The 23,738-nt window shown below is 52.1% G+C and overlaps 11 protein-coding genes across 11 annotated transcripts; 6 read left to right on the top strand and 5 right to left on the bottom strand.

Annotated features, from left to right (window-relative positions):
* Positions 1-3,087: 3,087 nt before the first annotated feature.
* On the bottom strand, positions 3,088-3,539 carry LAESUDRAFT_753966 (uncharacterized protein; the record flags this gene model as incomplete). The annotated part of the gene is made up of 2 exons (XM_040911826.1): positions 3,088-3,158; positions 3,209-3,539. The coding sequence occupies 2 exons, from the start codon at positions 3,537-3,539 to the stop codon at positions 3,088-3,090; spliced, it is 402 nt and encodes a 133-aa protein (XP_040770442.1).
* Positions 3,540-4,063: 524 nt separating this feature from the next.
* On the top strand, positions 4,064-5,137 carry LAESUDRAFT_719229 (glutathione S-transferase C-terminal-like protein). Its single transcript, XM_040907593.1, has 5 exons — positions 4,064-4,249; positions 4,303-4,540; positions 4,597-4,678; positions 4,733-4,914; positions 4,969-5,137. The coding sequence occupies exons 1-5, from the start codon at positions 4,137-4,139 to the stop codon at positions 5,026-5,028; spliced, it is 675 nt and encodes a 224-aa protein (XP_040770441.1). The 5' UTR covers positions 4,064-4,136; the 3' UTR covers positions 5,029-5,137.
* Positions 5,138-5,432: 295 nt separating this feature from the next.
* LAESUDRAFT_719228 (MT-A70-domain-containing protein) lies at positions 5,433-7,801 on the top strand. The gene is made up of 7 exons (XM_040907592.1): positions 5,433-5,975; positions 6,029-6,514; positions 6,566-6,670; positions 6,797-6,973; positions 7,035-7,303; positions 7,358-7,435; positions 7,490-7,801. The coding sequence occupies exons 1-7, from the start codon at positions 5,442-5,444 to the stop codon at positions 7,533-7,535; spliced, it is 1,695 nt and encodes a 564-aa protein (XP_040770440.1). The 5' UTR covers positions 5,433-5,441; the 3' UTR covers positions 7,536-7,801.
* Positions 7,679-8,479, bottom strand: LAESUDRAFT_733496 (NAD(P)-binding protein; the record flags this gene model as incomplete). The annotated part of the gene is made up of 1 exon (XM_040910429.1): positions 7,679-8,479. The coding sequence occupies one exon, from the start codon at positions 8,477-8,479 to the stop codon at positions 7,679-7,681; it is 801 nt and encodes a 266-aa protein (XP_040770439.1).
* A 203-nt stretch (positions 8,480-8,682) lies between these two features.
* On the bottom strand, positions 8,683-9,786 carry LAESUDRAFT_689915 (uncharacterized protein). The gene is made up of 2 exons (XM_040906038.1): positions 8,986-9,786; positions 8,683-8,931 (listed from the first exon to the last, which is right to left on the bottom strand). Exon 1 carries the CDS (start codon positions 9,560-9,562, stop codon positions 9,020-9,022), a length of 543 nt encoding a protein of 180 aa, XP_040770438.1. The 5' UTR covers positions 9,563-9,786; the 3' UTR covers positions 8,683-8,931; positions 8,986-9,019.
* Positions 9,787-12,592: 2,806 nt separating this feature from the next.
* Positions 12,593-13,427, bottom strand: LAESUDRAFT_740191 (DUF788-domain-containing protein). Its single transcript, XM_040911062.1, has 4 exons — positions 13,379-13,427; positions 13,028-13,315; positions 12,921-12,979; positions 12,593-12,861 (listed from the first exon to the last, which is right to left on the bottom strand). The coding sequence occupies exons 1-4, from the start codon at positions 13,404-13,406 to the stop codon at positions 12,679-12,681; spliced, it is 558 nt and encodes a 185-aa protein (XP_040770437.1). The 5' UTR covers positions 13,407-13,427; the 3' UTR covers positions 12,593-12,678.
* A 133-nt stretch (positions 13,428-13,560) lies between these two features.
* LAESUDRAFT_640535 (uncharacterized protein) lies at positions 13,561-15,712 on the top strand (the record flags this gene model as incomplete). Its single annotated transcript, XM_040903605.1, has 9 exons — positions 13,561-13,689; positions 13,739-13,858; positions 13,909-13,975; positions 14,025-14,106; positions 14,156-14,249; positions 14,304-14,492; positions 14,546-14,672; positions 14,728-15,077; positions 15,131-15,712. The coding sequence occupies 9 exons, from the start codon at positions 13,561-13,563 to the stop codon at positions 15,710-15,712; spliced, it is 1,740 nt and encodes a 579-aa protein (XP_040770436.1).
* A 672-nt stretch (positions 15,713-16,384) lies between these two features.
* LAESUDRAFT_753960 (uncharacterized protein) lies at positions 16,385-17,374 on the bottom strand (the record flags this gene model as incomplete). Its single annotated transcript, XM_040911825.1, has 4 exons — positions 16,385-16,582; positions 16,636-16,808; positions 16,863-17,033; positions 17,080-17,374. 4 exons carry the CDS (start codon positions 17,372-17,374, stop codon positions 16,385-16,387), a joined length of 837 nt encoding a protein of 278 aa, XP_040770435.1.
* Positions 17,375-17,444: 70 nt separating this feature from the next.
* Positions 17,445-18,429, top strand: LAESUDRAFT_719224 (riboflavin kinase). The gene is made up of 4 exons (XM_040907591.1): positions 17,445-17,723; positions 17,773-17,960; positions 18,009-18,111; positions 18,167-18,429. Exons 1-4 carry the CDS (start codon positions 17,525-17,527, stop codon positions 18,322-18,324), a joined length of 648 nt encoding a protein of 215 aa, XP_040770434.1. The 5' UTR covers positions 17,445-17,524; the 3' UTR covers positions 18,325-18,429.
* A 1,064-nt stretch (positions 18,430-19,493) lies between these two features.
* LAESUDRAFT_669036 (cwf21-domain-containing protein) lies at positions 19,494-21,205 on the top strand. Its single transcript, XM_040905393.1, has 3 exons — positions 19,494-19,590; positions 19,646-19,837; positions 19,896-21,205. The coding sequence occupies exons 1-3, from the start codon at positions 19,553-19,555 to the stop codon at positions 20,983-20,985; spliced, it is 1,320 nt and encodes a 439-aa protein (XP_040770433.1). The 5' UTR covers positions 19,494-19,552; the 3' UTR covers positions 20,986-21,205.
* Positions 21,206-21,592: 387 nt separating this feature from the next.
* LAESUDRAFT_719223 (acetylornithine and succinylornithine aminotransferase) lies at positions 21,593-23,629 on the top strand. The gene is made up of 5 exons (XM_040907590.1): positions 21,593-21,810; positions 21,887-22,162; positions 22,301-22,885; positions 22,993-23,146; positions 23,215-23,629. The coding sequence occupies exons 1-5, from the start codon at positions 21,724-21,726 to the stop codon at positions 23,598-23,600; spliced, it is 1,488 nt and encodes a 495-aa protein (XP_040770432.1). The 5' UTR covers positions 21,593-21,723; the 3' UTR covers positions 23,601-23,629.
* Positions 23,630-23,738: the final 109 nt, after the last annotated feature.

Below are 23,738 nucleotides of genomic sequence, written 5' to 3'. Positions count from 1 at the left end.
ACGTGACTTCTTGTGCGACGAGAAATGATGAAAAATGATATGCTTCTTTAATAGCATTTGTTCCTTTTAATGACTTGTCAGGTAAAACCGTGACAGTTTCTCGTATATATTCTGATTGGTCAATGCAGATAATACGAGTGGATCGATCTCGTTGAATCCTCATTCCTAGGAATTGGGAAATGGGACCAAGGTGTTTGATTTCAAAGTGCTTTGATAACCCTTTGATAAAGGCTTGGATGTGTTTCATGTTACTTCCCATAGGTAGTATATCATCGACATAAACGATTAAAATGAGTGACTCCCCCTTGTGTCGGCGATTGATGTAAACGCCAGCATCAGATTCAACTTGTTGGAAGCCAAGCTCCAGTAAGGCAGCATGTAGTTTCTTATTCCATTGTCTGCCGGCTTGTTTTAAGCCATATATTGCCTTTCTGAGGTGGCAGACCTTATCTTCCATCCCGGGGACTACAAAACCCTCGGGTTGTTCCATATAAATTTCTTCTTCCAGTTCGCCATAGAGGAAGGTGGTCTTTACATCAAGGGCTTCTACCTCCCAATCATGTAAAGCTGCATGCACTAAGAGAAGTCGTAGTGATTCAAAGCGTGCAACTGGAGAGAAAATCTCATCATAATCGATGTCGGCTTGCTGCTTAAAGCCTTTGGCGATGAGTCGTGCTTTATAATGCGCACCAGGTTTGACCACATAAACCCATCGACATGGAATGGCTTTACGACCTTTAGGAAGATCTACCAGTTCCCAGGTACCATTGGCCATTTGAGATTGAATCTCATCTTCCATAGCATCTTGCCAATGATCACGATCATGTCGAGCCATGGCTTGCTTATAGGAGGAAGGGCTAGGACCATAGTCGGGATCCGCAGATAGAATGAATTCTGCTGGTAATTGTTCTAGGAGATGCATGGAAGAGAGTGCCTTTTCTAAGACAAGCCTTTCTACTTCAGAGAGTGTAGTGGCTTCAAGACGATCAATGATGTTGTCAAGGTCTCTTTCAATTTCGACCGGTGGTCGGTCTCCATAGACATTGTTGGGTTTAGGTCAATATTTTGAGAGTCGCTGAGATCGTCGAACTGCAGTATATGGTCGGTTCACGGTAGGATTAAATATAGGAAGGCTTTCCCCCTTATCATAAACAACATGTGGATATTGTTCATCTTCAGGGTGCATCCGTGGATGTGGGAAACGCCTCTCAGAGGAGTGATCTGATATTGATCCCTTCCTTTTACTTCCGGCAGTATATGCTGGAAATCCTGGATGTGGTAAGTCTACCTGTACATCTGGTGCGACTCTCTGTGTGGGCATGGGCGGATGCGGTGCAGATTGAGGCATGTTACTGCTGCTGTCATCCTGTTGAAAACTGAATTCTGGGGCATGATCGTTTCCTGAAGTGTCTCTTTGTTTGCCTTTAGCAGCGGCAGGAATTCGATCACTGTCATCCTCATCAGAATCGGACGAACTAGAAGACGATGAGTCTTCTGTCTCAGTCTCGACTGTAGCACGAGGAGCTCGTGGAGCGGTCTCCCCCTTAGAGTGAGGAGCCGATTTCTCAGGAGTCCTGGATAAATTGGAAGATGTTGGAATATCCCTTGAGGGGCCTTCCGAACTGGCTTCAAAATGAGTATGCTCAGGCAAATCTGTTCAGTACGTGAAAGAGGTCTTGTCGAAGTGAGCATCTCGAGAGATAACGACAGACCGGAATGAGCTATTCCAGAACCTGTATCCTTTGGTTCCTGCTTCATACCCGACAAAGGTCATTGGCACGGCTTTAGGGTGTAGCTTCCCATGCCTTTGCTCTTCTTGTACCATTACGTTGGCTTTGCATCCAAATGTTCGCAGATATGAAAGATCCGGCACTTTGCCTTCCCAAAGTTCTATTGGTGTCTTCCAGTTCAAATGCTTTCTTGGAAGACGATTAACAACATGAATAGCTGTGTCGACTGCTAACTTCCAGAAGCCATCACTCAAGCCTGCATGGTGACGCATAGCTTCCGCATGTCGTACAATAGTTTGTTGCCATCGTTCTGCTCTCCCATTTTGTTGTGGTGTCATTGGCACAGATGTCTGATGCTCAATGCCTTTTTCTCTCATATAGGAATCGAATTCTTTAGACATGAATTCGCCACCTCGATCAGATCGGAACCGCAAAAAAGTGTTATTTTGCTGACGTTCAGCCCACGTCACAAATGACTTGAAAGCCATAAGTGTATCCGATTTGTGTTTGAGGAAATACATCCTTCCGAACGATGAATAATCATCCAGAAAGGTGGCCGCCCATTTGAATCCATCAAGAGATAGTGAAGGAAACTCTACTAAGTCTGAATGGATGAGCTCTAGTGCTCTAGAAGCTCTGGACGTTGATTCCTTAAATGGAGATCATCTGAACTTTCCCAATGAGCAACCATGACAAAGATTATTAGGTAAGTTCTTTGCCTGAAAGGCTACACCTTGTGTTGCCTTTGGTACATGTGTCCCTGCTTGGATGTCCTAGACGATTGTGCCACAGAGCAAAGTCTTGTGTTTGAACAGCAGCAATTACTCCTTCGGATGAGGGTGTTGCTTTCTGCAGAACTCTGCCACGTATGTAGTTGAAACCAGTGCTTTCATCATGATAGTTGGATGTTACTATATGATGCCCGTTAACCTTTTGGAATGTAATATCGTGACGGGATGCGGTATACTTTCCGCCCTGATCAATGATTTGTCTGAGACTAAAATAGCGGCCTTCTGCCTTGGGTACAATCAGGACTTTCTGAAGTATCAGAGTCCTAAGATCCTTTGTTGTAGGATCATATACTTCTATCATGACGATACCGTGTCCCTCAATCTCAATTGAGTGATTGCCACCAGCAAGTCTTGCTTTACCAGGTGTTGGGAATTTACGATATTCAATACAATCAGTGAAGTATGGCGTCACATGTGATGTGCACCCTGAATCGATCAGCCAACTGCTTTCTGGATCATGCATTTTATATAAGTCTATATCAATAGATATTTGCTCAACGGATGCTAGTACAGGTACATGCTCCAGGCGCAGACTATATACAGACACAGATATGTCCAAAGAAGACTTAGACTGTGATGACGGTCCCGGTTGAGGGAGTGGCTGCAGACTTTGAAGTCCCACCGTTAGATCCCCCACCTGATCCGAAGAGTCAGTAATCGATTGCAAATTAGCAGAAGTAAAATTACCTTGATTCTGGGCAGGTTTTTTGCCTTTACCCTTTCGCTTGCCGTGCTTGTTAGCAGGCGCCTTCCCTTTAGCATTGCTCTGGTTCTTTCCCTTAGGCTGCCAATTATCCACATGTTGTTCAGTGGTATGGCCTGCCTTTCCGCATTTGCCACAAGGGCCTTTGCGGGTGACCTGGGAGATTCGTCCAATGGACTCTTTCTTACGACGATTTTCCTCGTCGATGATCTTAGGAATAAGATCCTGAGGCTTGGCAGTGGCCAGGTCTAATCCCACAAGGAGATTCGCGAACACATTGCCATAGCTGGGGGGTAAGGACCTTGCGAGAATCATGGTGGCCCAGGAGTCCTCAACCTTGAAACCGGATTTTTTTTTACTGTCGTTAAGACTCGGAAAGAAAACGGAGAAAGGAGAAACCAGCGAAGGGCTAAGCTGCGAAAGGAAATCGAAGCAAGGAGGATATAGCGTGAGATACCTCAGTGCGAACTTGGCATTGGAGGGAACGGCAACTCCGCGAGCCCATCGTTCAGCGCGGCTCCGCGAAAATTGATCTGCATTGATTACTATTAATATAGAACTCTTGCTCTTGCTGCGATGGTAGTTGGTGCATTGCTCTGACGTCACGGTATGTATATATGTATCTTCCTGAACACTCGTAGTACGGGTTGATAGAGGTAGGTACGTTGCATGGATGCGTTGCCGTCCGACAGAGTTGACACGCACTTTGTCAGCAGAGAAACTCCGCGAACGCGATTGGTGATACGTTGATTGCTCATCCTCAGACACCCACATTACATCACCACTCTATCTTGTTGCCACTAAGGTGGCAGCTTACCAATCTCGACGAGTCAAGTATTTAGTGGGACAAGTAGTACGCGGTGCTCAGCACCCCGCGATTCCACGTCAGTAGTATCCGCATATTCAGCCAGTATGTCCTCCGGTACAAAGCCCTTTCTGCTCTACACAGGAGCTACACCAAATGGTCACAAGGTCTCCGTCTTCCTCGAGGAACTGAAGGTAGCCTATGGTGGCCCGGAGTATGAGTGAGTTCAAGCGCGTTCCCGGTGAGACTTATCACCGAACGTGTCTTCTGCAGCGTCTTTCCCATCGACATCAGCACGAACATCCAGAAGGAACCGTGGTTCATTAAGCTGAATCCGAACGGGCGTATCCCAGTGCTCGTCGATCGCTCCAGGAACAACTTCGTCGTCTTTGAGACCGCGGCGATCCTGCTTTACCTCCAGCAGCATTATGACAAGGAGGGCAAGTTTGGCTTCGACCCGATCAAGGATCCTGACAACTATAGCGAGACGCTGCAGTGGATCTTCTTCGCGGTTAGTCGTTAGCGAACGCCCGGACGCGTATCATGCGGCTGAACGGCTTGTTTAAGCACGGCGGTGTCGGTCCTATGCAAGGCCAGTCGAACCACTTCAACAGATACGCTCCTGTAGACCTTCCTTACGCCAAGAAGCGTGAGTGTCGTCTCTGCGGATATGGTCTCTTCTCATATTGACCTCGGAATGCAGGCTACATCGATGAGACGAAGCGTCTTTACGGCGTGCTTGAGATCCGCCTCTCCCAAGATCGTGACTGGTTGGCTGGTCCTGGACGTGGCAAGTTCAGCATTGCAGACATGAATGTCATGCCGTGGATTGCTGGCCACAAGTGGGCGATGGTAGAGAGCTTGGACGAGTTCCCGCACCTTAAGGTAAGCCATGTATCGTTTTGGACCGCGAAAGGATCTAATATCGAGCGCGTATAGGACTGGTTGGCGAGAGGTCTGGCACGTCCAGGTGTCAAGGCCGGTATGGCAGTGCCGTGAGGATCGACTTAATCAAAGTGTGGCATTTGGAGCATAATGTAGTTGTAGCAAAGCGTCTTCATGAGATCGTCGCGCCCGGTGCGAGATGAACGTTGCGGGGACATTATAATCAAAACAGGAAAGCACCATGAGAAAAAAAGAACAATAAGAAAGGCAAAGCCCAACTCAGAACAAAGCTGAGAGCTGAAAAATTCGGAATGCGGCATTGAATGAAGGCAGAACACGGAACCCCCTAGTAAAAGGCGAGGGGGTTGTCTGATTGCAATACCTCCTGCCGCACAATTAGTTGACACTCTTTTCATACCGAATGCGAACTTCTGCATTTTGTTGAGTCCGCGGGAGAGGCACGTGAGCGCTACCTCGCGTGCGCCTCGCAGTGGCTGCTGCGAGTCGCATCCCTTTCAATGACCAAGATGTCTGCAGACGATAGACTGAAGCTGGTCGCCTCTTCCGCCCTGCTGAACTTATTTTCTTCATACAAGGTCACAACGCCCATCTCGTCCTTTGATCTCCTCACACGCGTCATCGCCTCGGGTCCTCCACCAGCAGGCCTCCTGCCAGGTCCAGGTCCTCCTCCCACGTTCCGTCTCACGGACCTCTCGCGTTTCGAGACAGTCTTAGAGTCTCTCTCCGAAACCTGGGAGCATGGCAATATCTCCGTACTTCGGGAGGCGCGCGACGGCGAGCTCATGGTCATGGAGGTGAATGTGGGTGAGGCAGCGAGCAGCGCCGCATTAGGGCACGGGCGCAAGCGCAAGCGTGTGGTGGACGAGGACGCGGACTCGGCTGCGGGCGATGCGGAGGAGGAGGAGGACGAGCGGCTGGAGCAGATGCGAGCGCGCATGAAGCCTGCGCCGACGACGCTTGCGAGCCTCAGCAAGGACATGAAGGAGGTGTACAATATCCTGCAGCGGAGTACGGCCAAGGGAAGGCTGTTGGCCGAGCATGTACGTCAGTCGTGCACGAGACTTGGGCATGTAGCTAATGCATCTTCGTACAGTTCCGTTCCGTCAACAGCGGCTTCGAGCCCATCTGTCCGCATATTACGAAGAACGAGTGTGCCAAAGCGCGACGTCTAGCTGCCGCCGCTACAGATCCCGCAGCTGCAGACGCCCCCGCAACCATATGTGACCGTGTACACTTCCGCCCTCTCATCCGACCTCACACCGACCCATCCCTGGGCCACTGCTCGTACCTCAACACATGCTATTCGGAGCCCACGTATGCTCAATCTCCCTCCATACCACCTCTGCCCTCTCACCGCCAGACGGGTTATGGCGCGCAAGGTGCCGCCACTGTCAGTCTTCCGAGCGGGCTGGGTGCTGGCGGGCGTGGCAAAGAGAAGGCCCCTTGTCGCTACTTACACTTTGAGATAGACTGGGATGCGAGTGACGGTGCGACGCAGCCTGAGAGTCGCGTGGAGGTGAGGAAGAAAGTATATAAGTTGCCTATCGGGATGGGGCCGACTGGCAAAGAAACACCCATGGTGAGTCCATTCAAGTTCGGCTTAGCTGTGGTATTGAGAAGCTTTTGGCAGTTGCCTCCGCAATGGATCAATTGCGACTTGCGGCGGTTTGACTACTCTGTGCTGGGCAAGTTCCATGTCATCATGGCCGACCCTCCATGGGACATTCATATGAGTGTGAGTCTGTCTGACATTTCGACTGCTCGGTTGTCTGCTCTGGGTTGCAACTTCGCACGTGCGATGGGACAGAAAGAGCATAAACAATCGACTGAAGTTACCTTCACTGACGCTGAGCTATAATAGCTGCCATATGGTACCATGACGGATGACGAGATGCGTGCGATGCCCATCCCTGCCCTGCAAGACGAGGGCTTGCTTTTCCTCTGGGTAACGGGGCGGGCTATGGAGGTTGGCCGAGAGTGTCTCCGTGTCTGGGGTTACACACGAGTTGATGAGGTTGTCTGGGTTAAGACGAACCAGGTAGGCCTTTGGTACGAAAGTCTACGACTGTGGCACGTTGACTCATCTATATCGGTCTCAGCTGCAACGCGTCATTCGCACAGGCCGCACAGGACATTGGCTGAATCATACCAAGGAGCATATGCTCGTCGGCGTCAAGACCGTCACGGACGAGGCAGGCAACCTCAAATTTCCCTCATGGGCCAACCGCGGACTCGACACCGATGTCATAGTCTCCGAGGTCCGGGAGACAAGCCGCAAGCCTGACGAAGTGTACGGTATGATAGAGCGAATGTGTCCCGGCGGGCGGAAGATTGAGATTTTCGGGAGGAAACACAATACCAGGCCTGGGTATGTCCTTGCTTATTCGTTCTGACTCGAGTGCTTACCTTTGGGCTCGTACAGGTGGTTGACACTAGGGAACCAACTGGGCCTCGCTGATCAGATCTACGAAGAGGACCTTGCCGCTAGAATTAAAGCTAGGTATGTGCTTTTCCTTACCAACATTTCCTCCTTTGTTTACTGTCATCGTTCTAGATACCCTGAACGTAATGTTAACGCGCTGCCGATGGGCGGACAGTAAATGAATTGCCATGATAATGTATCTGTCAGCAACCGTACTTTGTCGCTGTATCTCCTTGCTGTCACTGTCTATGTAGCTGTAGTTCTTGGACCTATGTTTGCCACGCTTCTTGTATAGATTCATCGCTCTCATTATGCATTCAGTCATGGTACTACTTCCTTGCCCGCCCAGTCCCACACTCTTCCTCTGCTCTTGCTGTCCAGGTCACGAACTACGTCGACAATCCTTTCTGCAGCAAAATCCGGCTCGAACAGCTTGTTCTCCGGCACCCCGTCCCAGAATACCCGGCTCAAGTCAGTCTTGACTGTCCCTGGATGTACTCCGACGCACATCGCGGGTATCTTCTTCTGCTGCAGGTAGAGGTCGAACGTGCGGATGACCTGGTTGAGTGCTGCTTTGGACGCACGGTACGAATACCATCCGCCAAGGCGGTTGTCCGAGACCGAGCCCACTCGGGCAGAGACGTGCACCCATTTGGTGGTGGATGATGATTTAGCCTTTGAGCTGGTGGAGCTTGGGGGAGGGAGGAAGCGCGAGAAATGCTTGATCAGGAGCAGGTGTGAGATGACGTTGATCTGGAATGTCTTCTCTACGGTACTCGCGTCCAGGTCCGCTGGCTGACGCTCGGGGTTAAGGATGCCCCCAGCGAAGAAAGCGGTGTCCAGATGAGCACCGCCATCAGCGTCACTTCCCAGGGCATCTGCCAGGTCCTGCGCTGCGGCTGCGATGCTGTCTTCGGAAGTGAGCTCGCAGTGCAGAAGGCGCAGTCTGTTTGCATCGACATGTGGGAGCGGTGAGAGTATGTTTCTCCGTACAGCATCTGGACTGTCTGAGCGGTGAGTCGCGAAAACGGTGAGGTCTGTCGTCCGAAGCAGGTGGCGTGTCAAGGCGAGAGACAGCCCCCGAGTCGACGGGGATATCAGTGCGAAGGGGCTCATGGTCATGAAAGTGGGGGATATAGAACACGCAGAAGGACAAGACTTTCAATGGCTATGGCGGATGACACCAATGCAAGTGGCAGTCAGGAGCAGCGGCTGACGGCAGCATATCACTACCAGCCACAGACGCGACATCGTCACATGATCGCGTCGCTGCAGTGAACTTGCTACTCTGGCTGTGAGTGCAGGAGCATATTATATGATGACCAGCAGCGTTTATTTATGTGACAGAGCAATACACGAATGAGACTACACTCATTAAAATGGAATGAAACAGAGCAAGTGTGTTCTGCACAGATGAATGATCTGTGATCACGACCAAGGCAAATCCATTGGAAGGAGAGGTGCGAGGAAGGTGTTAGACATGAAGCATAAACTCAGCGACTCTGATGCAGATGTTCGCGCAAGTAGAACAGATTCATCTCAGAAACTGCCAAGAAGATTTGTGGACTCCGACTCTAGGACCTGCGTCAATATCGTAGCATAATATGGTCGATAGGGATCGTACCCACAGAGCAACGATCAACTTCAACGATCAAACGGGGTTCAATGATCATCGACAAAGTCGCCTTCGTTTTCGTCCCATCCTAGTGTCTCTGGAGCGATCCCGAGGTGTCGAAGCATAGTTCCAAGTGTATGTTTCGGGGCTGTGTCAGTCTCGTCTTCCGCCTCGTCAACCGCATGAGAGTCCTCTTGATCTTCCCCACCTCCTGAGCCGTTTGCAGGTCCCTTCACGTCTTCTTCCCATCCCCATGCACGTGTAACAGAGGGGTTTGATCGACTGCTACCTGCCCCTTCGTCGAAGCCCCAGCCGGCAGCGAACGATCCAGTGCCAACGTGCATGCTTTCTCCCGGGTCCAAATCCTTCACGGTGTCCCAAACGGCCCAGGCAACCTCCCTCCCGACGGCAGTCCACTTGGACACCAATTGCTCCAGTTCCTCGTCTTCATCCCCATTTGCTGAGTTCTTGATTCTGACGGCTTGCTTCAGCGTCTGTAGCTTTGCCTGCAAACTGCATATCTTCGCGATGGCTTGTACGTTCGACATGGCGGGCCCGTTTCGTGGTTGCGATGGGGGCGACAAAACCATGCTGGAATCCGTCGCAATGGGAGACTTGAACTGCTTTGCGGCATTCTGGGTATAATCTTTTCTCTCCGTCTTCAAAGTCTCGTGGCTTGTCACTTGCTTACTGCTTTTGACACGCAGCTGTCGCAATATAACATCGCGCTCTTGGCTTTTTGTGTCGCGATATTTGCCACTTGCATAGACAGCTTCAACTCCACCCTGCGCCGAGTCCTTATCCAGCAGCGGAGAGCGAAACGGCGCGATGAGCTTCTTGTACTGCTTGCGTTGGGAAGCTTGAGTGGGGCGTTTAGGGTTCGGAGGCCTATACGGCGAGCGTTCAACGTCGGGTTTCTGTGACGGCTTTTTTGATCAGATGCTGTCAATTCAGAGAATCTGATGTCCTCACAGTGCGTTTACGCGCACTCTCCTCTGTAGTTTGAGACTGCTTTTCGGAGCTTTCCGGAGAACAATCAAATCCTACATCGGTATGCATTTCTTCATCGTCGTCCCAAGACCGCTTGGACCCCGCTCCCTTACTCAACCCGACACCTGGAGCTGTTAGTAAGCAATCGAAGTCGCTGGAGGGTGCAGGAGATGAAGGCGGCGAGCTCTCGAACATGGGAGGTGGCGAAGAAGAAAATATCCTTGCGGGGCTTGACGACGGCAAAGGCGAGGAAGATAGCAGAGGAGAAGATAGGAGCAGTGACCCAAGTTCCTCGGCTGGTTCCAAAGTCCCAAATAGCTCGGCATGTTGTTCATCTTGGCCTAACGTCGATGACACGCCAGAAATGAGGCATGAAGAGACAGTAATCCCAGCTTGTGATATTTGCTCGGCAGAGGACTGCGGTGCAGTGTCCAGTTCCATGAGCGTTTCAGTCTGAGATGTATCGTTCGGTGCGAAGTATGAAAGAGCACTCGTTTCACTGTAGTCGAAAGCCATCATGATGTCTGCGTCGCCTGAACAAGCTTGCACTTCGGCATCAGTAACCTCCAGGTCGAGAGGAGCTGTCGATGGGCATGTCGTCGATGTGATGTGTTCAATGACCGTCTTCGGATGTACATCCAGACAAGACTTCAAGCGGTTGGCAATTCTGGACGTAGAATCATCGATGCTGTCCCCGGAGTCCAGTACATTAGATACTTGTGCATCTTCTATGCACAAACCGGTGATATCAGATTGAAGCATACCAGCTGCGGGACGAGCCGGTTCCACAGGCTTCATAGAAGAACAACCGCCTTTAGTCCTATCCACAGTAGCAACAGTGAGCAGGTGTGGGGTCAACGATGAAGCTTCACATTCAGCAGCATTGCTAGCGACGGTGGAGATGAAGATGTGAGGATCTTCCTTCGCGCCATTAGCAGTAGCGGCTGCGTCGACATCCACGGCGGTAGCAAGCATCAAGTTATCAGCAGATATAGTAGCAGAGTCGTCAGAGGTTTTAGAGCATGAAACCATCGCAGAGGGCATATCAACATCAACAGAGCATGGAGAACATAGTGGAGATTCAGACACAAGTTCTGCGACAGCCGAAAAGTCGGATAAATCAGTAAATGCAGCAGACTTGGCAACGTTCACAGTAGGCGGAGGACTGTTCGTCGAGCGCTCGAAGTCAATGGCCGCCGACAATTTAGATGTGTCTTGTGAGTGATGAACAAGAGACTGGCCAGTCTCGACAGAGAGAGACGGAGGTTCAGCGCAGGATTCTGAACGAGCCAGCGATCGGCCGTCAGAGCAATGACTTTGCGGCAATCCGTCAGTGCGTGTGTCTACAATGAGGTGCGCTACAATCAAGGTTCAGTTTTCATAATACGGTGATAATTGGATCGGCATACAGGTGTGGTCGCAGACGTCTATCTCAAGTGCATGTTCAACCGAGCTGATGATAGCATCGATGGACGTTACAGAGTTTTCGTCAGCGACGGGTTTAATTTTGATTGAACTTTCTGATCGAGATGACGGCCACTGCATAACATCCGATGGATCCGGGTCATTGTCCCCGCTCGATTCAAATTGAAGTGCCTGCATATATGCGATGTCATAAAACACTGTACGCACGACTTATGTGGAAAACACACCGTGCAAAAAGATGCAAAACGAGTAGCACCAGTAGCAGCAGAATGAAGGTTTTCAATGGAGTCGCCTTTGCCACATTCAAGCTTGACCTCAGCATTACCGGAGTCAGTGAGCGATACGGCCGAAGACATGTCACGAGAGAAAGTAGCTCCTTCGATCAGCACATCCAGCGGAGATGTGGCATTTTCAGCGTCGAAATATTGCTTTGAGTCGTTATATGCGTCTCTACTTCGCGACTGCATGTCTTGAAATCCTTCATTGCTATCGGCTGGCGCGGTTGTTGTGTCACACGCGATTGTCAAGATCGGATGATCCATATCGTCTCCCTAGGAGGAGGTCTGGATCAGTGACTACCTCAAACAACAAGAGTTAGCGTGCTTTACCCCAGGATAACCAGTGGAGTTGTGCGCGTATTCCGTTCTGTGATTCGACTTAACGGGAGCAGGAGGATATATCTATACGTCGTCGCGGTCATTACATGGGAGAATACCAGGATATAACACATACTATCAGTGATGGATATGGCATGGTGGTCGTGGTGTGATTGAAGATGACGGCGATCGAGAGAGAGAGAGAAAGGAGAGTGGGTCGAGAGTCGGGGAGAGACGCGACGCGTACCGTTACGGAGCACGTGCCGGACGCGTCACCGTGACGAGCAGTTATGCCTCCGTGGCAGTGATCCGTGCGGATCCCTGCTAAAGTCACGTCGAGCGTCGAGAAAGGATCGCGCATATAGAGCTGTTCATATGTCGCGCGAAATTGTCTGGCAATTGTAACAATGTCGTCAACGAATCGCCTGAAAGCCCCGAAGTCATTCAACCTCTTCACGGATTGATATGGGATGAGTATGTAGGTGCTCAGCGGATCATCGATCAGATGCGAAGGAGTGGCTGAGGCAAGTATCGTGGTCAATAGACGTCATCAAGTGGCATCCGTGCATAAATGATCCCAATCACGGACAGAAAGCAAGGGATGACTCCGTGAGAACTGTACTTCACAACTTGTTATCCATGAATCGTCTAGATCAAGTAGTGTACATGACAGTCATGATATCATCTGCATACCATCATTTTGCGGGTTGCATACGGACACGGGGATCTCCACGCTCCGCTCGTTTGCGAAATTTCTCCTGTCTCTTGCTCGACGGCTCTTTCGGAGCGTTGTCGTCTGCAGCAGTCGGCGCTGACCGTCCTAGCAACAGCGGGGACACCACGGCCGTCCACAGCTTATAGACAGCATATAGAGGTATCTAAAATGCAACATCAAGGAACGACGAACAGTCGCGCATGTCACAGCAGCTGGGCTTACCACCAGGTATAACCACCAGAACCATTCTCCAAATGCTCCGCTCCCAATCTGGCATGCCCCTAGATCGGCTCGTGAGCTTCACATCGTTCGGACAAGACAGAACTCACATGTGATGTATATGACATCAAAAGCCCACTCGATGATTCCAGGGTGGCCAAGGTCTTCACCGGATGAGATCAGGGTGCCAGTGGTAGGGTCGCGTCTCGGAGAACCAATCCTTTTCAAATATCGGGAAAGGAATATAGACGGTATATTGGAGAGGACCAATAACCATAACGAGATACCACTAGGGGACAATGCGCCCTTTCTGAAGAGTAGTCTGAGGAGCACGGAGAACACACCCGCAGCCAGCATGCCGCGCTCCATGTTCTTGATTGTCTCCGCATTCTGCTGGGCTGATTCGAGGACACAGCACTGGTGAGCGCGATGTCGGGTGATGGGTACACAAGCAGACAGACCAGTTCGCTTCGCGGAGGCGTTCGCCATCTTGGTGCGTGCAGACTCGGTGGAGAAACGGATGTCGTCTCGCGACCAAATTGATGGCAATGTGCGCGTCGGTGGCCACGTGCACCGCGCGTGGCCACCGCGTGAGCGCGTTTCCCTTCGCCGCCGGTCATTGTATCCGTCAATATTCCTCCTTATGACGTCTGTACAAGAGATTCAAGATGGTGTACAGAAAGCCTTGCAAGCTAATAAGGACCATAACTATGCCTTAAAAGTCTATAGCGAAAGGTTGGAGGCCGAAATCGAGACTCTGGATAAACTACTAGTTCGTAACAGTGATCTGCACTTCGGAGAGTGCGCTAATTCAGTTATAGGCTGCAGCAGATGTCTCTGACAATGAAGATGAACTTGAGCTAGATGCTGGTGGGATTGTCATGATACCTGGATCAGTCAAGACGCTCGACCTAATTCCCTCGAGCGACCTGATTGCAGAGGTACGAGGAGCTTCAAGAATGTTTCATATTCACCTCATATACACACATAGGGCTCCCCTTTTCATGAAGAGGCATCTAGACGTGAACGATACCTAGAGTTGACCGCAATTCATCAATGTGAGTACTACGAGTATAGCGGAAGAGTCTATGTTGACGGCTGTTGTAGGGAAGAACTCTGAACTCGACGCAATAGCCGATGCCGTTCGGTCAGAAAATTATCGTATACATGCCTTGGAGGCGCAGACAAGGTATGTTCCTGTCTTGTAACGATGCATGCGGCTCACATGTTTCGGTCAGAGGTCAGCAAGCCTTCTCACGTCCAGGTGACGTCCCCGCAGGGTTTCTTGAACATAACATGAGAGGCATAGATTGGGAGAGGGTAGCGAGTAAGGTCAGTTGAATCAGCACGTATCAGCAATGACGCTCATAGTGGTCGATGATGTAGGTTTCTGCAGCCGGTTCACCCATCGTACAAAGGTCGGCCAAAGAATGTGAGATACGTTGGTTAGGCGACCGCCATCCTCGGTTTAATCATTCTCCGTGGGCGCAATCAGAGATCGTGAGAGTAAGAGAATTGGTTGCCGGCGCAATCGAAGGCCAGGTAGATTGGACTGACATCGCGGCGAAGTTGGGTGTACGTAAACGTTTTTGTCTCAAATATTTTCTGATGCTCATTGCATATGGCAGACAAGGAGGACACCAATCGACTGCATGCGTCACGCTGTGATCAGGAGAACTCATGTATGGACACCCGAAAGCGACGAACGACTTCTTCATGCTATTCATATGTACGGTGTTGATAACTGGAACCTAGGTGGCTTCCTCTTGTTCTACGCTGCTCAGCCCCTTCTTACTACATCCATTGCCAGTTGCACGATACGTATCTGAGGATGCAACGCCCCCGCAGTGTCAGAGTCGCTACACGCGTAGCCTGGACCCGGACATCAAGCGAGGACCATGGACAGAAGAGGAAGATGCTATGTTACAACGCTGTATCACCGTTTTCGGCCACTCCTGGATAGACGTCGCCTCTTTCATTCCCGGTCGCAGTAACGAGCAATGTCGTGAGCGATATCAAGAGAGCGTTGGTCCAACTGGCGGTAAAGGGAAATGGACGCCGGAGGAGGATGAAGCGCTATTACGAGCGGCGGAGCAGGTCAAGGATCTCAGCTGGAAGGCAATAAGCAGGCTTCTTGCCAATGGGCGCACGGATAACATGGTAGGCCATCGCGCGATCATGAAACGTGTATAGTCTGTTCACTCCTGCTTCAGTGTCGGTCCCGATATGCTATACTGATGAAGCGGAAACAATGCGATGGGACAACAACCCCGAAGACTGCGGAGGCGTCTGCTTCTGCCACACGTTCGGAATCCCGAGCATCAAGTGTCTTTACAGAGAGGTCGCTATCAGTTCAAACTCCCCGCTCATTCCAGCACGTCGAAGTGACTCCATCAAGTGAAATTTTCCCTCCGAGCACCGCCTCAGAGACCAATGTCCCAAGGCCAAGGCCAAGGCCGCAACCACGATATCGTCAGGATGGAGTTGCTGATAGTACCTCTGTAGACGCCAATCTCGTAACACCGGCTGAGGTGCCTGCTGCATCGCCAACCGTTTTACAAGCTGATGGTCAGCCAGCTATGGATATGAAGCCGAGCGAACAAAGGTCCGCAGACGGGTCGGCAACGGCAACCGTGTTGAAGAGCCGTGCCAGTAAAACAACGAAAAGACAACTTCTTGACGAGATTGCTGACAGATCTACGCGGAAGAGACGAAAGAAGTCAGTGAAGGATGCAGAAGTGGTCACGACCAACTCGCAAACTTCTGTGCGTGTGCCTTTCACTGGTCTCCTTTAGAATCTAACTCCGTTCATTGTCAGGTCGTGCTCAATGCTGCTGAAAGCGGCAGTGCGAGCCAACCAGCCACTGCCGCGGAAGAAGGCTACGACGCATCTCAGGATCAGCGAGAACCGGAAGGCCGCACGAGACAAGAGGCCAAACTTCCTGCAGATTCGTCGAAGGGCAGATTGTCTGCTATCGCAGAAGGGCCGGTCGAAGTTGCAGGGGATAGCAGCAGCATGCTCAACGCATCAGGAGGACCGGCCGAATCCCTCACCTGTCTTTTGCCGCCCGGGACGACATCCACCGATAATTCAGCTGGAAGAGGACCAACAAGGAAGAAAACAACATCAGCCAAAACTCAACAAAAGACGGATGATTCGAATCGAGCTGCACCTTCGCGGACGCGTGCAAGTAGGACTCCAAAGAAGCCAGCGGTAGCACCAACAGTAACAACCGCCGACAGGAGAGTAACGAGGTCTATGCGGCCGGGTCGACTGGCATCCGCTATCGTCGCAGAATCGGTAGAGGCATCGCTTGCTGCAAGTCAATCTGCATACGATTCTTCGGAATTATCTTCACCTCCATCTTCCCCATGAACCAGCCTTTCACAGTTTAAGAGTCCATGATGTAATAAATGTACACGTTGTATATGTACGAGGCAGTATTGAGTCGGCTTTCCCCAAAGTATCATGCGCTGAGCTTCCAACGCTTGCGCGGATGGGTGGTAGCCTCCCAATTCACGAGCGCACCCAACAGCTCTCCATCTTCTTGCCCCGTATTATCTTCTGTCGCTGTCAGCAGGTTCTTTAACGACTCTTGGACCAATCCAGCAGTCTTCAGCTTCTTCTCCAGTGAAGGCAATGCGGTTCTCTTTTGTGGTACGACCTTTCAAGTAATGTAAGCAAGCGCAGCGACTCTTCAATGGCATAAGGTTTCACCGGTGTCCTGAGATATGTGTGCTTAGGAGGCAACGCAGGGAATTGACGCTCTCCCCATGGTAATGACCGAAGAGTGGCAGGAATGACTGGTGGAGCATTCTCATCGTCAGAAGGCAATAATTCCGGCGAGGGAGAACGCCGCGGCGGTGGCAATAGCCTCAACGGGCCTACAACTGGGGAAGAAGAGCATGAGTACCGCAGCAATGTTTATGATTGGGAGAACATACCCTGCTGCCGACTCTTTGATTTGTTCGCGAACTGGTGAAGCTCCTTCATCTGAAAACCACGCTCCTCTGCCGCGAACAATAGATCCTTCGCAATAGGCCCAGCTCTGTTCGCGAGGTTCGCGTAATCGTGTGCACGCTCGTACAGTCGCTCCACAACTGTGAAAACGGCCCCTGACGTCAGGGTTCATGAGCACAGGACCAAGAGCAATGGACGGACAGGCTGCCACTTCAAGCTCGAGCCTTATCAATGTCGCCGGTTCGGCCGTTTCGAATCCATTTCCTCGCAATTCAGCAGAGACAAGTCTTTGGAGTGCATGGGAAGCGAGCTCAGGTGAGACGGCAGACAGTTCAGGTGCGGTGTGTGGTTCTGGAGGTGGCGTGGCCGGCTTCGCCTGCCCAGGCGGATATACGGGATAGCCTGCGAGAGGTTGTCCCTGCGCGGGGTACTGTGACGGATAGTGTGGGTACTGCGTTTGATATTGCCCATACGTTTGCGGAGGAAAGTAGGACATGGTGGGAGTTTCTAGCAAAGGTGCGATTGCGGCACCGGCGCGCCGCCGAACGCGTTAATACACCTGTCACTGCGCACTGTTTCCATTATACCCGTCCGACCGATACCCCCATAGACTGCTCTGCAGTGCGCAGACTGCCCCCCTCACCAGATGATGTTGACAGAGGCTACTCCTCAGCTCGTCTCTAGAGAGGAACGACCGCCGGCGCCTCTAAGGACTAATACATTCCGGCAGACGAGGCCTGATATCGTGGGCCCCGATGTCCCAGCATCTCCCTTTCCAATATACGTCTCCGGAGCAGTACAGCGAGGCTTTGGGAGAGGAGGCAAGGACCTGGGCTGCCCGACAGGTTTGTCTCAGGTTACCTATGTTCGACAAAAGCATAATGTCTGCGATAGCGAATCTGCCGGACGAATCCATAGCTCCCATGAGTTCTGTGACTCGTACTGGAGTATATTATGGGTATGCTCAAATATCTACGGAGAAGGATGGGAAGACTATATTACCTGAAGAGGACTCGAAGGTGATGCCGATGGTCATGAGCTTGGGATGGAATCCCTTCTACAAGAACGAGAGGATGACCGCTGTACGTTCCCATCTCATCGCCCCGCCAACGTTGCTCACAAGTGCGTAGGAGATACACCTCATGCACGACTTCTGCTCTGACTTCTATGGTCATGAGATGAAGGCAGTCGTACTTGGATATATCAGGCCAGAGCTCGATTACACCTCACGAGGTTAGTTCACATGTCTTTCCTATCCGCGGAGCTCCTAATCACCGAAAATTCACAGAGGCACTCATCGAAGATATTGAAATGGATAAACGCGTAGCCTTAAAGTCGCTAGCCAGACCAGCGTATGAGAGGTATAAGTCGGATCCTCTGTTCGGCACGAGTCATCCTAGACTTTGGCGCGCCCGAGCGGACAAAAGTATATTGTGCTCGAGATAACGAGTTTATGCTCACCTAGTTAGGTGTTAAAATCGGATAGCGCATTGATTTCGGCACGTTTCTGTGTATATATGCACCTCAAAAAGGATTATTCGCCTATGGTCGTTGATTATGCTTATGCTTTGATTGACACGACGCATTTCGGCATGTTCCGATCTGTCACATGAGTCACGCAGGCGCGCTTGCACCACTATCTCCATTCAGAGCCATTCCGTCGGCCATGTATCCTGCTAGAGCACCCTTCACACGCAAACGGGTGATGCCGCTCAACTGGCAGAGCAAAAGCGGCCCTGTCTCATGTTTCTGAGCCATGTACAGTGCATGACCTGGGGTTTCTCGATGCTGCATCTTTGAGGCATCACCACCCAGCACTATGAGAGAGACCGACATTGGATCCGGGCCATTCACGGATGCTGCAGGAGAGGCAGACACTGCGAACATGCCTGTATTGTTCAGGAGGATGTGTAACTACACTAGCGGCCAGCAGAATCCCATCAGACCATTCTATTTTACAGAACATCCAGATCTCAACCACGCACAGTGTCCTTGATGTGCATGTTCCACCGCCACTGTCATTCTGCTGCCTGGTCTATCATGTCATTTTGGGCTGGTAGAGGGGAAGTACTGAGAGAGGAATCGAGGAGGTGGGCTCTGCGCAGTGAACACCTGGGCACTTGTAGGCACGGAGGTGAGAGGAAATGAAGGAATATATTTGGTGGCGCAGCCTGAGCACAAACGCGCGTCATAAACACAAGTCTTAACTGTAAGCGCAAGCCGCTTACATCAGGTGCCAAAGCGTACGCCACAACGCGAAAGCACAAACGAGCCGATTCTAATCAAAATAGTCCAAATCTTAAGCTCACATAATTTTGTCCGCTGGCGCCCCTCATACTAGACTGTGAAGTTCTGGACTACGACGATCTAGAAAAGGAGGAGTAATTGTAGAGAAACGGGTTATTCTTATTGCTGCTTTTACGATAGAATTCTTTTACGATAGAATTTACCGTACGAATACAGTTTACTGTTCTGAGCAGAAGTATAGGACACAGTTTGAGGCGCGAGCTATGGCCACAATCTTCGGCGCCTCCGTCGGTGGCGGCCGCATCGTGGCTACCACGTGCCTGCGATATTAGGTTGCTCCGCGCGAGACGCGTTCGTCAGCTTCGACCACTACACCGGTCGACCACTTTCAGGTCTCACATAACGCTACTCACAGAACGAGTGCAAAATGTATAACGGTATCGGTCTCACAACCCCTCGAGGAAGGTGCGTACACCGGCAAAGAAAGTTCCGAGAACAGCGATGACTGATCCTCTCCCAGTGGTACCAATGGTTATGTCGTCCGCAATCTGTCCGCGCTTCGAGTGTACCAGTCGGCGGCAGACAGAGCCAATGTATGGGACATGGCGCCGCCGAAACATAGGGAACCTGATGCAGAAATTCTTGAACACGAAAGAAAGCGTAAGGTTGAGGTGAAATGTTTGGAGTTGCAGTTGGAACTGGAGGAGCAAGAGTACGTCTCTGCATTGCTGGCTCGCAGCTGGTGGATCCTTTACTCATCAACTTCGCAGCACGGAGGAGGATGAAATTGAAAAGCAGGTGGATGAACTGCGCCAGAAACTGCTAGCAACTATGAACACGATAGCCTCGAATGCGAAGAGCCTGAAACCATCAGACACCCATGGCATTGCTGCCGCCAAAAAGGAAGAACTCAGCCGGATGGCTCGAGCGCTGGGTACAAGGAGCGACTACACTGAGGGTGAGGCGTTCGACAGGGAGAAGCAAGAGGAGATGAAGTTGAGTAGGATGGCGGAAAGGGAGGAACGAGAGCGGCGGAGGGAAGAGGAGCGGGGGAAGATGCGTGCACAGAAGGAAAAATGGGAGGCAGAGAGGAAGGAGCGGGACCGTCTGCGGAGGAGAGAGGAAGATAGGAGGAGGAAGGAGCGTGAAGAGGAGATGAAACGCAGAGAGAGGATGCCGCCTCCCCCATTATCTCGGGACAGGGATCGAGAGCGCGAGTTTCGCGACAGACGAAGCAGGAGTCCACCACCTCACCGCGACCTACCAACCCGAGATAGAGAGCGCGATGACTATCGACGCCGCCCCGTCTCCCGCTCGCCTTCTCCTGCACCGCGCAGCCGCCGTTTGTCCTCCCGTTCTCCTTCTCCGGCACCGCGCAGCCGTCGGTTGCCCTCCCGTTCTCCTTCGCCTCCCCACGTGCGTGCCCGTCGCCCCGCGTCCCGCTCGCTGTCTCCTCCGCCTGCGCGCGTCCGCCGCCGTTTCGAGTCTCGCTCGCCCTCACCGCCGCGCCGTCGTCGTTCGGGCTCGGTAGAGCCTCCATCGCGCCGTGCGCGTGGAATATCTGGGTCACCGCCACCCAAACCGCCACGCAGCCCTGACATGCCTCGCGAGCGAGAGCGCCCGAGGTCTCCGCTGCCTCGCGTGCTTCGCGAGCGCCGCCGTTCGCCGTCTACGCCGGCATCGCGTTCGCCCATCCGGGAAGACCGGGTTGAGCGAGGTGGGATGCGCTCTCCATCGCCTCCTCCGCGTGGAGAACGGGGTCCAAGGCAGGAGCTTGCGCGTTCTGCATCGACTGGCTCGTCGATGTCTGTCAGCGACTCGTCAAGCCGCAGCAGGAGCAGGAGCAGGAGCAGAGACTAAGCCTGATCTTCGAAGATCGCCAGTCCATTTATTGCTGTGCTCATTCTTCTCACACCGTGTGCCGGTCTTTCCACTGTCTACTACTAGCTTTGGTGAATGTATTTTCTGTCTCCACTCTGTCGTGCAGAAATGTCTGTTGCACAATGCAGAACGATGAGGCTAATCATGGATACTTGACTTGAACTTTTTATATATTGGAACTCTGTCAAGTCAAAAGCAGCTTTTAAAAAGGTTGTTCCAAACTCAGTGTGGCAATTTCAGCAGATTTTGCAATAGCCTTGAGCATCGTGAAAGGCAGGCTAATGAAAGCCATCTCGAAAGCCAACTGTGAAAACCTGTTTGTGCCATTGACCCTAAGAGAGACCTTGCTGGAACAAAATGAATAAGTTTAAACAATTAATGCACTTTGCTGTAATCGAACCTACACTACCAGTGTACTGGGGTGGAAAGTGACAGTCAGTCCGGTGATACGCTTAACTCGAACTTTCACTGCCGCCGTTAGGCTACATAGGTAGATGCACCTTCAGGTGGGTTTTATTTCATATTCAGATGAAGCATGTATACCTCTCCATCACGTGTGGAAAACCCTACCGATCGCGTTCGATCGCAAACGCCGAGGATGCATTGGTGACTCCTGGATGGCGGCTTGACTCCAGCTCTGAATTCTTTCTCTCTCTTAACCATACCTAGGACCTGCTATTGCGTGGGCTGCTGTTTGCTTAAGTACAGCTTCACATAATGCGTAGTATCGTGCTGCGCGCAAGACATCCGCTCGCCCGCCGGAGCAAGCAGATAACCGTCCGGTTCGCGTCGTCGCTCTCAGAGGTACGCCACGCGCTGCACATATCTGTGCCTAAAGCCTGACAGACACAATGCATTGTGATCGCACCAAATGACATAGTCTGCGCCTCGCTCAACGAACAAAATCCCTAGCGCGCCCTGCACGCGATACACTGCTGTGACGCATCCAGAAGACCCTGCGAGCGTCCCGCGGAGCGTCAAGGCCATACTGAGCCGCTCCGAGGCGTACATTCTCCCGGTCTATGCCCGCCCGCCGTTTGTGCTCGACCACGGCAAGGGCGCGTATGTGTGGGATACGGAGGACCGGCGGTACCTCGACTTCAGCGCGGGAATCGCCGTGAACGCGCTTGGCCATGCCGATCTGGGTGTCGCGAATGTGAGTGGTGCTCGTTAGTATGGAGTCATGTATGCCATGGGGTCGGGAATGTTTGATATCTTTCCGCATCTGGAGCGCGGTATGGGCTGGCTCGTGTCATATTTGTGCTGATCATTTGTTACGAACTGCCGTGCACAGGTCATGGCATCCGAGGCGTCTACGCTGATGCACAGCAGCAATGTTTACCACAACCAATGGGGAGGGAGGCTTGCTGAGCTGCTTGTGACGCTCACCCAGCGGGAGGGCGGGCTCGGCTGGGAGAGAGGCTCGCAACACCCGGTCGAAGGCACGACGAGCGGTGCGAAGGTGTTCTTCTCCAACTCGGGCACGGAGGCAAACGAGGGCGCACTCAAGGTCGCGCGCAAGTTGGGCAAGGAGCGCTGGGCTGGGGTTACTGGCAGGCCGTGGGACGACGCCGCATGCGACAAGTATGAGATCGTGTGCTTTGAACGCGGATTCCACGGGCGGTCGATGGGTGCGCTGAGCGTGACTACGAATGCAAAATACCAAAAGCCGTTTGCGCCCCTGCTTCCCGGGGTGCGAGTCGGCAAGCTGAACGAATTGGAGGGCCTGGATGGGCTTGTCACTCAGAAAACATGCGCGGTGATCGTGGAGCCAATACAAGGCGAGGGTGGGATTCATGCAGCGGACATAACGTGGCTGCAAGCTCTGAGAAAAAAGTGTAATCAAGTGGGTGCCGTGCTCATCTATGACGAGATCCAGGTGAGCAAATCGCGTCGTTGCACACAGCGGAGAAGCAAGGAAGTGTGCGACGTGACTATCGACTATCGCAAGAATGCTCCGCTGACTGCGGTGGTATGACTCTCTAGTGCGGACTGTACAGGACAGGTTCATTGTGGGCCCACTCAAGGATGCCGGTTGACGCGCATCCTGACATCGTGACGATGGCGAAGCCTTTAGCTAACGGATTTCCTATTGGTGCAGTCCTCATGCGCGACAGCGTCGCAGAGACTATGACAACTGGTACGTTCGGAGCGGAGTGTCGGTATCGTGTCAGCACAGGTCTCATCATCTCGAATTTGACATGACAGGTTCCCATGGGACTACATTCGGAGGGTCACCTCTTGCATGTGCACTGGGTCACTACGTCCTGTCGCGTCTGTCGGAGCGTCTGTTCGTTGCGAACGTCGCGGAGATGAGCGCGTACTTGCAGGGACGGTTGCACCGCCTGCCGGAATGGTTCCCGAGCGTGTTGCAGCCGGGAGTGCGCGGGAGGGGTCTGATCCTGGGGCTGGGCTTCAAGGACGAGAGCCATCCGGGAAAGCTGGTCGCGATGGCGCGGGAGCGAGGCATGCTGCTGTTGACGGCGGGGAAAGATGCGGTGCGACTGGTGCCGAGCCTGAACATCACGCAGACAGAGGTGGATCTCGCAGTGGATGTGATGGAGAGCTGTCTGCATGTACTGCAGAGTCACTAATTTTACCCGGAATATCCATAAACGTGTGCATTTTTGCGGCCGAACAAGGAATTCATCATTGCGAGCATCTGATGGTGGGCTCACGGGTCGTTCGACGGGCGTCTGCAAATGGTCGGCGTGTGATTGGTTGCCCAGTTT

The sequence above is a fragment of the Laetiporus sulphureus genome (assembly GCF_001632365.1).
Source record: "Laetiporus sulphureus 93-53 unplaced genomic scaffold LAESUscaffold_1, whole genome shotgun sequence".
Classification (NCBI taxonomy): domain Eukaryota; kingdom Fungi; phylum Basidiomycota; class Agaricomycetes; order Polyporales; family Laetiporaceae; genus Laetiporus; species Laetiporus sulphureus.
The sequence above is the reverse complement of the archived record's forward strand: the minus strand, read 5'-3'. Positions and strand labels throughout refer to the sequence as shown.